The sequence below is a fragment of the Tursiops truncatus genome, chromosome 14 (genome assembly GCF_011762595.2).
Source record: "Tursiops truncatus isolate mTurTru1 chromosome 14, mTurTru1.mat.Y, whole genome shotgun sequence".
NCBI classification, from domain to species: domain Eukaryota; kingdom Metazoa; phylum Chordata; class Mammalia; order Artiodactyla; family Delphinidae; genus Tursiops; species Tursiops truncatus.
Window position 1 is genome coordinate 10135153 of NC_047047.1, and position 14437 is coordinate 10149589.

At 40.5% G+C, this 14437-nt stretch overlaps 1 protein-coding gene across 1 annotated transcript in view; it reads left to right on the forward strand.

The window, feature by feature from the left end:
- Positions 1 to 14437, forward strand: part of ACOXL (acyl-CoA oxidase like) — a 382696-nt gene that overhangs the window by 245309 nt on the left and 122950 nt on the right. Inside the window, 1 exon segment of the mRNA XM_073791125.1 lies at positions 9019 to 9128. Within this exon segment, the coding sequence (XP_073647226.1) occupies positions 9019 to 9128 (110 nt within the window).

The window sequence follows — 14437 nt, forward strand, 5'->3', positions numbered from 1 at the left end:
CCCTGCTTTGTACCCAGAGCTTTCAGACTGCCTGGCATCCACCCAATGGTGGAGAAGGTGGTGCTAGCTACCCTCCACTGGTCAACCTGGCCTTCCACTTGAGTGTTGGAATCAGCCCATGTTGGGGAGGCTATCCCTCTCTGGGCTGGATTCTGTTTTGATTCCACTTATCGAAGCAGAGATAGAAATTTCAGGAGACCAGGGAACAGAAACTGGTCACTAATTTTCATAGTATTCTTCCATTACAGGGCTTTCAACCCTCTGCCTGAAGGTGGGATTCTTTAGCGATCCTGAAGATACTAGAGCTGCTGTCCCATAATTGAGGAGATGTGGACAGAGCAGGCACATGCTTCAGAGTTTCTGCAGGCTTTATATATTTCCCTTTGAGCAAGATAGAAGGTTTTCTGACCCTTTCACTATTTTCCTGGGGCAGAGGTTGTAGGCCCTTGGTGAAATTTAATTACACCCTCCACCAAATCCAATTACTGCCTACACCCATGAAATCCCATTATAACTTTCTTTTGCTTCATTAGAGGTACCCTAGGACAGGTCCCTTCTTAATCCACAGATTTCCTAAGGAATATCAGTCAGAGGCTTTGCATACATTGTTTATTACTCCAAGAGCATATATGCAAAAATGCAAATGACCTACAGCCTGACTTGCTTAAAAACCAAGCATGTATCTAGTTTCCTGTAAGAAAGCTGATTCCTTAGGGATTTCAGGCCCCTAGGGGTATTTTCCCAATGATACTCAGATATTTTGTTTTGTTTTTCTTATTATTTCCAACTTTTGAAAATTTCAAACAGAAATTTCAAGAGAAAATTGAAAGACTAGTGCAATAACACTTGAGCAAGTTTTCTACTTCCAAATGTTAGCATTTTGCTATATTTAAGTGGTCTCTTTCTTATTCTCTTTATACACATATTTGTGTGTGTATGTGTAACCATTTGAAAGTTGCAGACATCAGACACTTCATCCCTAAAAACTTCGACATTCATTTTCTAAAATAAGGACATTTTCTTACAAAAGCACGGTACTATCATCACACCTAAGCAAATGAACAATAATTCCATAATACAGGTTATCTAATTAGGGTGATCAGAAACTTAAGGAAAAACCATAACACATGAAAGAAGGAGCAATATGAACAAATAGAATAAGTGGCACTGGGAGAAGCAAAAACCAATTAATATCCCTGGAGATGTGTGATGACCTTGCATCCATAAGACGAAAACACCCTGCCGTGACAATGAGCACTCAGAGAACCATAGTGCATTAAACCATCGTAATCATAGTGCCAAGAACCATAGTAGATTCAAATTATATGTTTGCTTAATTAAAAAAAATCCAATATAGGGCTTCCCTGGTGGCGCAGTGGTTGAGAGTCCGCCTGCCGATGCAGGGGACACGGGTTCGTGCCCCGGTCTGGGAAGATCCCACGTGCCGCGGAGCGGCTGGGCCCGTGAGCCATGGCCGCTGAGCCTGCGCGTCCGGAGCCTGTGCTCCGCAACGGGAGAGGCCACAACAGTGAGAGGCCCACGTACGGCAAAAAAAAAAAAAAAAAAAAAAAGAATCCAATATAAAGGCCAAAGGATAAATTTGAGAAAACTTCTTAGAAAGAAGATCAGCAAAACTAAGTGAAGGTGAGTAAAAGGGAAAGGCTGAGAGACATGGATGATCATGTCTAGGAAACTGATGACATTCCTGAAAGAGGGAGCAGAGAACACAGACAGGCAGACAAATCCAGAGAAATAAAAGAAGACAATTTCCCAGGTCTGAAAAGAGTCACAAGTCTTGAAATTGGCAGGACCCACCAGAAAAGGTCAGAGCCTGAAAACAGCCTGGAGAATTTCAGATCACCAAGTAAGGACAAAGAGAGGGCCGCCAAACTTTAGACTGAGGAAACATCAGATTATTTACTAAGAAAAGAGAGTCAGATTGACCTCAGCCCTATTAGCGGCAGCGCTGAAGGCTGGGGCAGCGCCTCTCAACTCCGCTGCACCCATACGTTCCTAGGGATCTTGTTCATATTCAGATTCTGGGGTGGGTCCGCATTTCTGCTTTCTAGCAAGCTCCTCGGTGGTGTTGACGCTGCTGGTCTGTGGACCACACTTTGAGTGACCAGGTCTGAAATAAAATGGAACAATGCCTTTAGAATTCAGAAGAAAGTTACTTTGAACGTAAAATTTTATAGCTAGCTAAATTATTCATCACATATGAGCCAGATTTACAGATATTCAAATGCTCAGGAAGTTTACCTTGCCATGCACTTTCTGAACAATACTTGTAGATGAACTGGAGAAAAGCATAAAAGGAATTAAGAATTAGACATCTATGCTTTCTGGAGCTAATCCAAGAGGAGTATGTATAAAGAAATACCTGCGTAGTAGTGGTGTAGCAGGCCCAGAACACAATTAGTCCAAATTAGAACAGGAAGTCAGAAGGAACACAAGAATGACTTTGAGAAGGAAATGATTTCGGGTCAACAAATAGAATGATTAAGAAGCAGGGAGGTCTTAGTGATGATGGAAAAGGCATATGGTTCTTCTTGAAACAAGGGGAGAAATAGTCCATTAAGACTCCAGGAAAAGTAAAGCTACTCAATAAAAAGTGTGTTCCAAATCGGAAGCAGACTAAAACATAACACAGGAATCTGTTTGACCTTGACCTTTGGAAGCTGCTGCTTCTAGGAGAACAAAAACTACTTCAGAATGGATATTTCTGGAGTGAGGTCCTGGAGGTAAGGGATTGGAAAGGAGACATTTACTTTTTATTTAAGACCATAATATGGCTTGAAGTTTTTAAAAATTTCCAAAAAATTGAAAAAATTTAAAAATCAAATTTATTTAAAACCATGAAAAGAAATAGTGCCTCCCTTAAATATAAAAAGTGAAGGAGGGGAGAGAAAGAAGAAAGAGTAACAAAGAAAGGGAGGGAGGCCTCTTCAAGAGAATAAAGGCCACACACACACACACACACACACACACACACACACACACACACGCACATGCACACCTTACTCTTCAGCCCTAATGTTCTCCCCACCCCCATCACTGGGGTGAATCCCAGATTCTTCTCCCAGATGAGCTGGACCTCAGGTATTACAATGGGGTTTGGGGACAGGTATGGTGTTGGGTGAGGACTGGACCTCAGGCTGCAGAACCTGGACACCCTCTGCTCCTGGAAAGAACCGCACAGTAAACCAGAAAGGACATTCTCACTGGGGCCCCAGCCTTCTGGCTGTAGGTGAACCCTAGTGGTCAGCAGGTGGAGATGTTGAGTTGCCAGAAAAAACACAGTGCCGATACTCCTGAAATCAGAGGTTGGGTCAACCCAACTGCAGGGCCTCGAGTATCAGTTCTAAAAGGCACTGAGGTCTGGCTGCAAGAGCAGGGGTACAAGGAGCAGCCGGTACGGGGGTGATCAGTCTGCAGATGACAACTCTGCTTTCCTGAGAGGCGAAACTGCTTTCCTCTTCTGAGGGCCTCTTGGAGAGAGAGAACAAGGGCGTGAGCTGAGGGTCTGCCTGACCCAGCAGAATCAGAGGCAAATAGTTCCAACGTACCTTCCCAGAGATCTACAGATGGGGAGTTACACGCAGAATCACCCCTGATGATGGCAGAAACAAAGAGAGGCGTGTGAAATCGGACCAGAGGTAGGCAGAGGCCAGCCTAGTGAAGGCCGCGAAGGCCATCGGTGGGGCAGCAAGAGCAGGCTTGGGACGGAGTCTCAGCCTAGAGGAAGGAGGTGCTGCCCAGGCCAGGGGGCTGCCATTGGAAATAGCGGGAGGGGGACAGCTCGAAGATCTGCTTGGGGATAGAATCGATACGAAGCATTTACAAAACGTGCTCGTTCATTTTGGGGAACTTGGAGGGACGTTTAGATGATGAACTCTTAGAAAAGCTGACCAAGGTAGTTTGAACAGACGTTTTCGTTTTCTCTTTCCAAATCCATTGACCCATAACAGAGCTGGCACTAATTCTTTCAAAACCAGATGTTCCAGCATCTAACTATTGAAAGTTCTCCTCAAGAGCTCCATGTGTGAGGTTTGGGAGAAAGAGAGCCTTCTGAACCTTTATCTGTACTTCTGTGCTCATCAAAGTGACTTCATTTTCTGCACGGAAATCAGTCTCTCTCCCTCCCTCTCTCTCTCTGTCTCCTTGTCTCCCTTCCTTCTTTCCTTCCTTCTTCCTTCTTTCCTTCCTTCTTCCTTCTTTCCTTCCTTCCTTCCCTCTTTCTTTCTTTCTTCTTTCTTTCCTTCCTTCCTTCCTTCCTTCCTTCTTTCTTTTCTTTCTTTCTTTCTTTCTTTCTTTCTTTCTTTCTTTTTTTCTTCTTTCTTTCCTTCCTTCTTTCTTTCTTTCTTTCTCTTTCTTTCTTTCTTTCTTTCTTTCTTCTTTCTTTCCTTCCTTCCTTCCTTCTTTCTTTTTCTTTCTTTCTTTCTTTCCTTCTTTCTTCCTTCCTTCCTCCCTCCGTCCCTTCCTTCCTTCCTTCCTCTCTTTCTCTCTTTTTCTTTCCTTCTTACCTTGATGGGATATCCAGCATCTAAAAGAGGAAAATAACGTCCTTAGTGGAGGATCATGTCCAGTTGGCCTTTTCTGCAACCTCACTCCCTGAGTGACACCTGAGCTGCCCTAAGGTACCTTGAGTTGCCAGAAGTAGCTGTAATAAAAACACAGAACACGCAATTACTTTTGTGTCTGCCCATCCTCCTGGGACCCTCAGGGCCAGGTCCAGCTTCGTGGGGCAAAATCTGTGCAGTCGTACAGGACCTCGTGCTCAGAAGGGCCTGTGCTTGGTTTGCTGCTCTGCTCTCACCATCTTGAAATTCTTAATCGTTTTTGAACAAGGGACCCTGCATTTTTGTTTTGCCCCAGGTCCCAAATTCCATAGCCGGTCCTGCCTAGGGCATGATTTGGGACCCCATTGCCACAATTACTGCCACTTTGAGTGACTCCATCTCCCTACGTGGTATAGACCTGAGTGCAGCCTCACTACCTGCCTTGTCCTGTTACAGAGCGGATGACATCTGCTGGCTTTTCCTTAGAGACCGTGTTTGCTATCCTAATTGACTCTAAGCGTTTCTGCCTTGGTACCAGATACTACTTGTTAGACTTTTAAATCCAAGTTTCACTGTAGCTGGCATAAATCAGTGAAATACTCAGCATGTAGAAATGCTAGTTGCTTCGTAGATGCCTTGAAAAGCCATTCGACCTAAATAGTAATTTTTATCGATGCTCCATAATCAGTGTTCCCTGATGCAGGATATTCGTTACAAATGCATGTTTGTGGTGTCATTATTCTGCATACTTGCTCAGGCTCATGGCTTCCAAATGTTGCTGTAGATTAGCTTGATTCCTTCTGCAGATGGGATATTTTACAAAAGGCAAGAACATAGCTGTTCTAGCTGCTTAGTCCCCTGGAGTTCTCTTAAGAAAGGGGCTCCTGAGCAGGTGCAGCAGGACTCAATCCCTGGGAATTTATCAAGTAAATAGAAGAAAATAAAGAGTATTCACATGTTGAACAAGAGAACTGTGTGAAGAGCCACAAAAACACCACCACCACAGAAACAATCACCTGGAAAGAAAGAACCTCACAGGTTGTCTTAAGAAAATCTGGTGTAAGTTTTCAAAACACCAGACCTAGATAAGGATGTAATTACTTGTATTGAAAGGAAATATATTTTATTTTATAAAATAGGTTTATTTTACTACTGGGTTCATTTTTAAATAATGAAATCTCTGTTACAACTAAAACATTAAATGTATACAAATTTTACTGAATTTCCTAGTTTTGATCATCATTATTGCACGTGAGATATCACTTTTGGGGTAATCTGGGTGATGACTATACAAAACCCCTCTGTTCTATTTTAATTTTGCAACTTTTTGTGTATATAATTATTTTAAAATAGAAAGTTAAAATTATATATATTTAAATATAGTATATTATATATTTTATATAATGTTATATAATTTATATTTTAAATTTTATTATTTTTTATATAATTTATATATATGTTATAATGTATTCAGGAACACATACATGAGGTTAAAAAAGCACATCTTCATTGCACGCTCAGTTGAGAGGGTGACTGATCTATCTTTGCTTCCCCCTGGTCATTTATCAAATAAAGTACTGAATTTAGAGACTGTCCTGCCCAAACCCCATGGTAGCTGATAGCTTCAACCACTTAATTCTTCACCAAGGGGCATCAATAGCAGAAAATAAACTCATTTTTAAAAATCAGGTTTTCTTGTCTCATGACCTAGAAAAAGAGGAATGATTCTAAAAGCAAGGAGCAAAAAGTAAAGAGAAAGGAGCAAAGACGTAAACTGAGGAATCTGCTTTTGTGATATTAGCTAGGCCCCAGTGTGTCTATCTTTTAAGTTTAGCACCTAAACTGAGTTATTATGTTCTTCTAATTTTTTTTTTTTTTTTTTGCGGTATGCGGGCCTCTCACTGTCGTGGCCTCTCCAGTTGCGGAGCACAGGCTCCGGACGCGCAGGCTCAGAGGCCATGGCCCACGGGCCCAGCCACTCCGTGGCATGTGGGATCTTCCTGGACTGGGGCACGAAGCCATGTCCCCTGTATCGGCAGGCGGACTCTCAACCGCTGCGCCACCAGGGAAGCCCTGTGTTCTTCTAATTTTAAATCCAGCTAAAACGAGTTGATTTTCCCAATGTAAGTTGCTTAAATCAGAAAGGTGGACGTAGAGACAAAAGTTAAAGGAAATTATTAAGGAATTGAAAAGATCAGATGAGATACTAAACATAGGAAGGAGATTTATTTATTTATTCACTTATTTAAGAAAGATTCCTCAGCTCCTGTCTCTGTGTTGCACATTGTCTGAGGGCACAAAGATGAATAAATTCCGACCTCCTGGTACTTGCCTTGCAGGCAGCAGAAGGACAAGAAACCAATAGCAAGTTGGAATGCTCTCTGTCCTCAGGTAGCAATAAATTCAATGTGGAAAAATAAAGCAGGTAAAAGTATGATGGGAGGGGTGGGAATCAGACCAATTTTTAATGCTGGGAATGTTTTTGCTCTTGTAACAAAGCGTGATGGAGTTAGAGCCATCATAACTTTAACAGAAGAACAAAAACAAAGGATGTGTTAATCCTAGTGATGTCGGTGAAACTGACCTTGATTGCTATATCATTTTAAGTTTAATTCTAGTCAAAGTTAATTTCTCCCATTTTCCCATTGCTAGTAGTGTTCGATTTTTACACTTACTATGTATAGCAGAAGCCACAATAAAGTTTAGGTCCTTCGACCCATAATACGGCGATCCTCAGGCTCATTGGACCTAATGCCCTCTTTTTCATAGTAAATATTTTGTGACACCCCCTTGATTATCCTGAAATGAAGTCATGGGTAATATAACTTATCTAGACACATGATTTCAAGAATTCAAGACAATACTTCAAAGAAACAAAAGGAATGTGTAATAAACATAACAACATAGTAAGACTTAACAATGCCTCTATACATGGGGTTGCTGTAGCATCTCCAATGTAGACCAAAGTCCAGGCTATGGACCAATCATAACTGGGAACATCGTGCCAAATTACATGTCACTGACCTAAAGCCAGTCCCATGGCTGCCTCGAATTCAAGGGGGCAGGGAAGTTTAATCTTCCACAGACCCAGGTTGGGGAGAATCTGAAAGCTTTAGTGTAAGAGTCAGGCTCTGGGCTGTCGATTGGCTTCATGAGTGTGAGCGCATGGCATTCAACAGGACACTGGACGTGGCACAGTCCTCTGTTGGGTTAGAGTGTCCCATGCATTGCCTGGCTTTGCCCACCAATGCCGATAAAGTCACCCAGGCAAATGTACCTTGAGAAGTTTCCAGCATCCCTCTCATAGTCAGGGCGGCCCTCTTTAAGAACCATTGCATCAGTCAAGCTCATTGGATTTATCCTCAGGCAATAATCAAAAAGAGGACAGTGCTATTTGTCTGAATATATTGATACCAAGGATATTAATGACAGCATAGAATTGGAAACAACATAAATATCTAGTTGAATGGAAATGTCTAATTAGGTATGATTTCTCCAAAGAATATTATACAGCCATTAAACAGATAAATAGAATCCAAAATTGTGAACCGAAAATATCATTTATGATATCCTACTGATTGAAAGCATTATAACATTTTATGTAATCTATATAAAAACATGAATGTATGTGAAATGAAGAAGGAAATATTCTAAAATTGGTACTCATATGAGAATGAATAAGCAACTTATGGCTGTGAAACAACCCCACCCCCAAAGTTAGTGCCTTATAACGACACGCAATTGTTAGTTCATTGTTTGTAGGTTGGCAGTTTGGGCTGAGCTCTCGTGAAGTGATTCCTCTGCTGGCCTCGCCGGGGCTCACTCCTGCCTGGCAGTCCGCTGGAGGCTCGGCGGGGCAGCCTGGCCCAAGGTGGCCTCACTGCAGCCTAGCAGCCTAGCAGCTGCTGCTCACCGTCACCTGGGCCTCTCTCTACAGCAGCCTAGCCCTGGACATCTTCTTTTAACAAACCTGGACAAACATGCAGTGTTTTAGGCCCACGTTCTAACTTTAAAGCTGTGAGGAAAGCAATTGATGGAGACTGTTTTACTGTACATTTCCGTATGATTCCCCAAAGGCCTAATCAACCGTAGAATATCAGAGGCAAAAAACAAAACAGACCAGCCACCCATCTGGTCCAGGGAAGGCAAGTAGGTTTTATCTGAAGTGTCACCTAAAATGGTTGGTCTTGGGACCACATTAAAGGCTGATGCCTCAAAGGGAAAAGAGAGCAGTTAGCTAGTTAAGCTGGCCATGGGGAATGGAGGGAGAGTGGTGAGTAAGGGCCACACACCTGCTGTGGGGAAGTGGAGGTCTCATGAAGGATGAGTCTTGTCTTTGGGTCCTTCCAAAGGGTTTGCTAGAAGTAGCTGGACCTTACCTTGCTGCAGCAGTTAAAGACACTCTGTCATTTATTGCGTTTTTGACAAATGGCTGACAAGTGATAAACTCTATGTGCAGGTTGTGGTTCAGGAACTGCTGGCTCAGTACACCAAGCAGTATGAAGAAAGACCCATCTCTAGCCTGCTCCGAAACTGGACGGAATCAGGGGGTGACAAGCTGAGAACCAGGTATGTGACCATTCAGGCTGCCAACATCGTTGACCCGATGTCTTATTCTTGAGCCCGAGTATACAGGGCCTTGTCATGGCACAACTCACTCCTGTTTAAATTTTAAATATTGATATAAAAGAGAGAATCAACAAGAACCTACTGTATGGCATAGGGAACTCTACTCACTACGCTGTAATAACCTATATGGGAAAAGAATCTGAAAAAGCATAGATATATGTATGTGTATAGCTAAACCACTTTGCTGTACACCTGAAACTAACACAATGTTGTAAATCAACTATACTCCAATATAAAATTTAAAAAATATTGATATGTGGAAAAAATAAATGAATATGTATCTTCAGTACTCACGCACCCACAAACCAACTTAAGAACCAGAACATTGCTAATTCTGTTCTTCCTACACCTGTTCCTTCTTTTTGGCATGTTCACTGTTCCAAGGACTTTACAGGTTTTAATCCTAAACACCCCATGAGGTAGGTTATTATTTCCATTTCACAGATGAGGAAACAGGCACAGAGGTTAAGTGTTTTGCCCAAGGTTACATGCCACTAGGTGACAGAGCTAGGATTTGAACCCAGATAGTCTGGCTTCAGGATCTGTGCTTTGGGTTGTTTCCATTGATTTTTTCGTATTGTCTTTAAACTTGGTAAATAAGGCATAATGTGTGTGGTATTCTATAGCTTCCGGTTTTCAGGTTCATCCAAGTGGTTGTGTGTGGTTGGAGAGCTTCTGTCTGTGCTCATAATATTTCATCATGTGTCTGTGCCACAAGTTGCTCGTCCAGTTTAATCTCCAGTATCAGTGGATACTTGGGTTGTCTTTTTGACATTTGGAACACGCTCTCCTGAAAAATCTTGTATATGTTTTCTGGGGAACGTGGGCAAGAATTTCTACAGGGCTTTCAAATTTAGTTGCTGTGACTCAGAGAAATACGTTCTCCATCACCATGGACACCCACACACCCATAGAGTCTCCTGCCCTCCCTCCCCACCACAGACACGAATGAAACAAACATTTCATGAAACAATGCTCATCCTATTACTCATAATGCTCTCTGATATTTTTCATTTTGTTTTTTAAAAATACTGATCTCAATCCTTTAAACTGATTTCATGAGCCATTTTAGCCATTTGCAATCTATTGATTGAAAAACACTCCTCAGTAGCATATATGACCCAGGAGTGAGAGTGCTGTGTTGTGGGTGTGCCAATGTTCAACTTTACTACATCATGGCAAATTATTTTTCACTGATTGTACAAATTTATATCCCCACCAGCAGCATGTGTCTTATGGAGCTAACACTTGGTATTATCAGACTTAATTTTTGTCGATATAACATAAGAAAAAGATCTCTCACTATGCTTTAAAATTGCATTTTCATATTACTCTTACAACCGAGTATGCTTTCACACGTCTATTTGCCATTTGTATTTCTTCCTATGTGAAATGCCTGTCATGCCTTTTGCCAATTTTTCTTTCTTTTTTTTTTTTTTTTTGGTCTTAGTCTTATTGACTTTTAGATGTTACAGTTCTCTTCTCCAAGTTTGTGGCTTGTCTTATATTTTCTTTATGGTGTTTTTTGATTAACAAAAATTCTTAAATTACAATTGAGTTTATCAATCTTTTCCATATCTTGTCTTTGATGTCATGAAATATACACTTTTTAAAGTTTGAGAGTTTGAGAGTTTGAGAGTTTCACCTTTCACATTTAACTCTTGAATCCATTAGAAACTTTTGTCTGTGGTGTGAGGGAGGGATTTAATTTCATTTTTTTTTTTCTCCTGTAGAGATTGTCAGTTGTTCCAGCCCCATATACTGAATTGACTGTCTTTCCCAAGTGATGTGGAATGTCCCCTCTGACATTTATTAAACTTTTATATATGCAGGAGTCCATTTGGGGGCTATTTGGGTCCTAGACTGTTTGTATATTCTTAATTCAACAATACACCATCTCAATTCCACTAGGTTTATAATAGTATAATAGTATTATATGGTGCTTATTATATATAATATTATTATATTATTACCTTTAAAATATAATTCAGAATTGTTGGCTATTCTGGGTCTTTTGCATGTCCACATAAGTTTTAGAGTTAAGTTTGTCAAGTTCCTCCAAAAAAAAAAAAAGAACTTGCATACACCAAAAGGACAAATTTTGTATAGTTGCCCTTATATAAGGTATCTAGAGTAGCCAAATTCATAGAGACAAAGTAAAATAGTGGTTACCAGGGGCTAGGAGGAGGAAGAAATGGGAGTTAGTGTTCGCTGGGTACAGAATCTCAGTTTGGGAAGGTGAAAAAAGTTTGGAGATGCATATTGGTGATGGTTGCATGATCAAGTGAATGTACTTAATGCCACTGAACTGTACTCTTAAAAATGGTTAAGGTAGTAGATTTTATGTTATGTTACCACAATTTTAAAAAATCTACTGGAATTTTCTTTGACAGTGTATTAAATCTGAAGATTTGCAGAAAAATTGACACGGTTATAAAAGTGAACTTCCTCTCAGAAATGTTAATCTCCCAAGTGTCTCCCAGAGTTTGAAAATTTCTTTCAAACATAGTATAACGTTAGACAGATTTATTACTAGGTACACTAGAATTTGTTGTTGTTGTAAAAAGAATATTTTTAAAATTCTGGGTTTTGTTGTTGCTGATTTATTATACGCACAGTTGGATTTTGTACAATATATAAACCTGACCGTAAAAAAATTTCTTTTAAATGTGACTATAGGTTCTTTGAGGTAGACAGTCCTACTATCTGCAGATAATGAATTTTTCTTTCTTCCTTTCCAGTTATTCTTTTTTGTGAGAAAGTATTTTATCCCTGGTTTTAAAAAGAATTAGTTTAATATTTCACTATTAAGAATGACATTTGCTAAAGTTTTTTGATAGACACACTTTACTTCCTAAAGAAGCTCCTTTTACTGTTATTTTTAACATATTCTTCTTATTAGTAGATGAATTTTACTGCAAATGATTTTTATCTATTCTGATATTTCTTCTTTAATCAGTTAATATGGTAAATAACCCCTGCATGCTTGAGAAACTCTCAATTGTGTTTATTGATTTATGCTCATAAATGTGCTGCCTCCTTTGTGCTACTTTTGAGGAGTTTATTGTGCTTCCTCCTTTTGTGCATTTTGAAAATTATTATTTTTATTTGGAGGGAGACTTTGGTCTTCATAACCCAAATGTATTGAACTAATTTCCAAGGAAACTATTCATTAAAAAGTATAATCTTACAATCCTAATAAAAGACATGGAAAACACAATATATATAATATGGGACATTTCATATCTGTTGGCATGAAGTGAAATTTTAAAAATCTGCGTTCTGTCCTCCTCCCCTTTTTTTTTTAAACTACTGCTCAGGTTCCTGTTTATTCAAACTGTAGTCTATCTTAAAGCTGGAAACATCAGATCCCATATCCTAGGACTGTTTCACTTAAGTCTCGCTCGGTTTGGGGGTGTTTTTTTTTTTTTAAGTTTTTATTTTATACAGTTTCCCTTGGTTTTGTCTCAGTTTGTCCTTGCACACTCTAAAAAGTCAGTGAATCTTTTTAATATTTCTAGCCCTGAATGGGCATTTTGTGGTGCTGATAGCTTTCCCCGAAGTTTATTAGCTGGAAAATTTCCAACATATAAGGAGTTGAAAGAACAGTACAATTCCCATCAGAATCAGTTCCATCCATTCAGGAATCGTGTTCCCTAGCTAGCTACATATCATCTGCCCCTCCATTTCTCTTCCAGATAGCGGAGCAGGGCTTGTTTCCATCATTTCGAAAGCAAAACAGACTCTTGCCGATATGCAAATCTATATTTCTAGCAAGTCTTCCAAGATAGACTTGAGATGTGCCAAAGGCAGTATTCCAATTGTAAATATTTGGAAAGTTCCAGTCCATTTATTTTGTCTCTGTTATTAACCTCCAAAACAGTGCACTTCTCTCTCCCACACATCCCGGTTTTACTGATTCAGTCTGGCTGTGTTTATCTCCTTAAGTCCCCAAACCTTACTTACTCTGATTTTTATGTATATTAAGAAAAGCCTTTGTCATCCAACACATTTCCACACACATAGTGTATGGGGCACTTCTCTAGGTGTTAACAATACAGCAGTAACTGTGGGTTCTCAGCCTTCATGGACCTTACATGCAAGTAGAGCCGTTGGATGGCAGTCTTACTGACAACTCACAAGAGAAGTACCCATGAGCAGGTGGGGACAGGAGGAAAGAAGGGGTGAGAACTTCCTGGTGCCCTGAAATCCCTCCAGGTAGGCGGCCATTTGTATGGACCCCCAGAGGCTAGCCTTCATCTGAACAGTGGGGGGAGTCAGTCATGGTACTGGAAAGGTTCCATGAGACTAGGTGAGGAGGCCAGGGCTTGGCTCTGATTGGGGCTGTACTTGGTTCTGCCCTTTCTTGTCCCAATGAGTGCTGCCTCTCCCCCTCTCCTAAGGGGTTGACACTGGGGCCCTCACAGATCTCATCAGCCTGTGGATCCCCAGGAGACTGTGGAGGCTGAGGAAAGGCAAGCTTCTGTGCTGTACTTGAATGCTGTGCCATTTACATTATGAACATTTTCAGACACTCAGGGAAATTGAAATAATTGTAGGGAACATTCATATACTCACCATAGAGAGTCAACTCTTAACCTGTGGCTGTGATTACTGTATCACATATGTACCCCTGTACCAACCCCTCAACCCATCCTTCAATTCATCTTTTCTTTTGCTGGTGCACTTCAAAGTAAACAGCAGACATCAATATACTTCTAAATAATAAATAATTTGGTATGAGCATCACTAACTAGAGTTCAATATTTGGTTACAGGTTTTTCTACTTATGTAGAATTTACCTACAATGAAAGACACAAATCTTCTTTTTATAACATCTTTATTGGAGTATAACTGCTTTACAATGGTGTGCTGGTTTCTGCTTTATAACAAAGTGAGTCAGCCATACATATACATATATCCCCATATCTCCTCCCTCTTGCGTCTCCTTCCCACCCTCCCTATCCCACCCCTCTAGGTGGTGACAAAGCACTGAACTGATCTCCCTGTGCTATGCGGCTGCTTCCCTCTATCTGTTTTACATTTGGTAGTGTATACAAGTCCATGCCACTATCTCACTTCATCCCAGCTTACCCTTCCCCCTCCCCATGTCCTCAACTCCATTCTCTACATCTGCATCTATATTCTTGTCCTGCCCCTAGTTTCTTCAGAACCTTTTTTTTTAAATATTCCATATATATATATGTGTGTGTGTATATATATATATATATGTATGTTAGCATACGGTA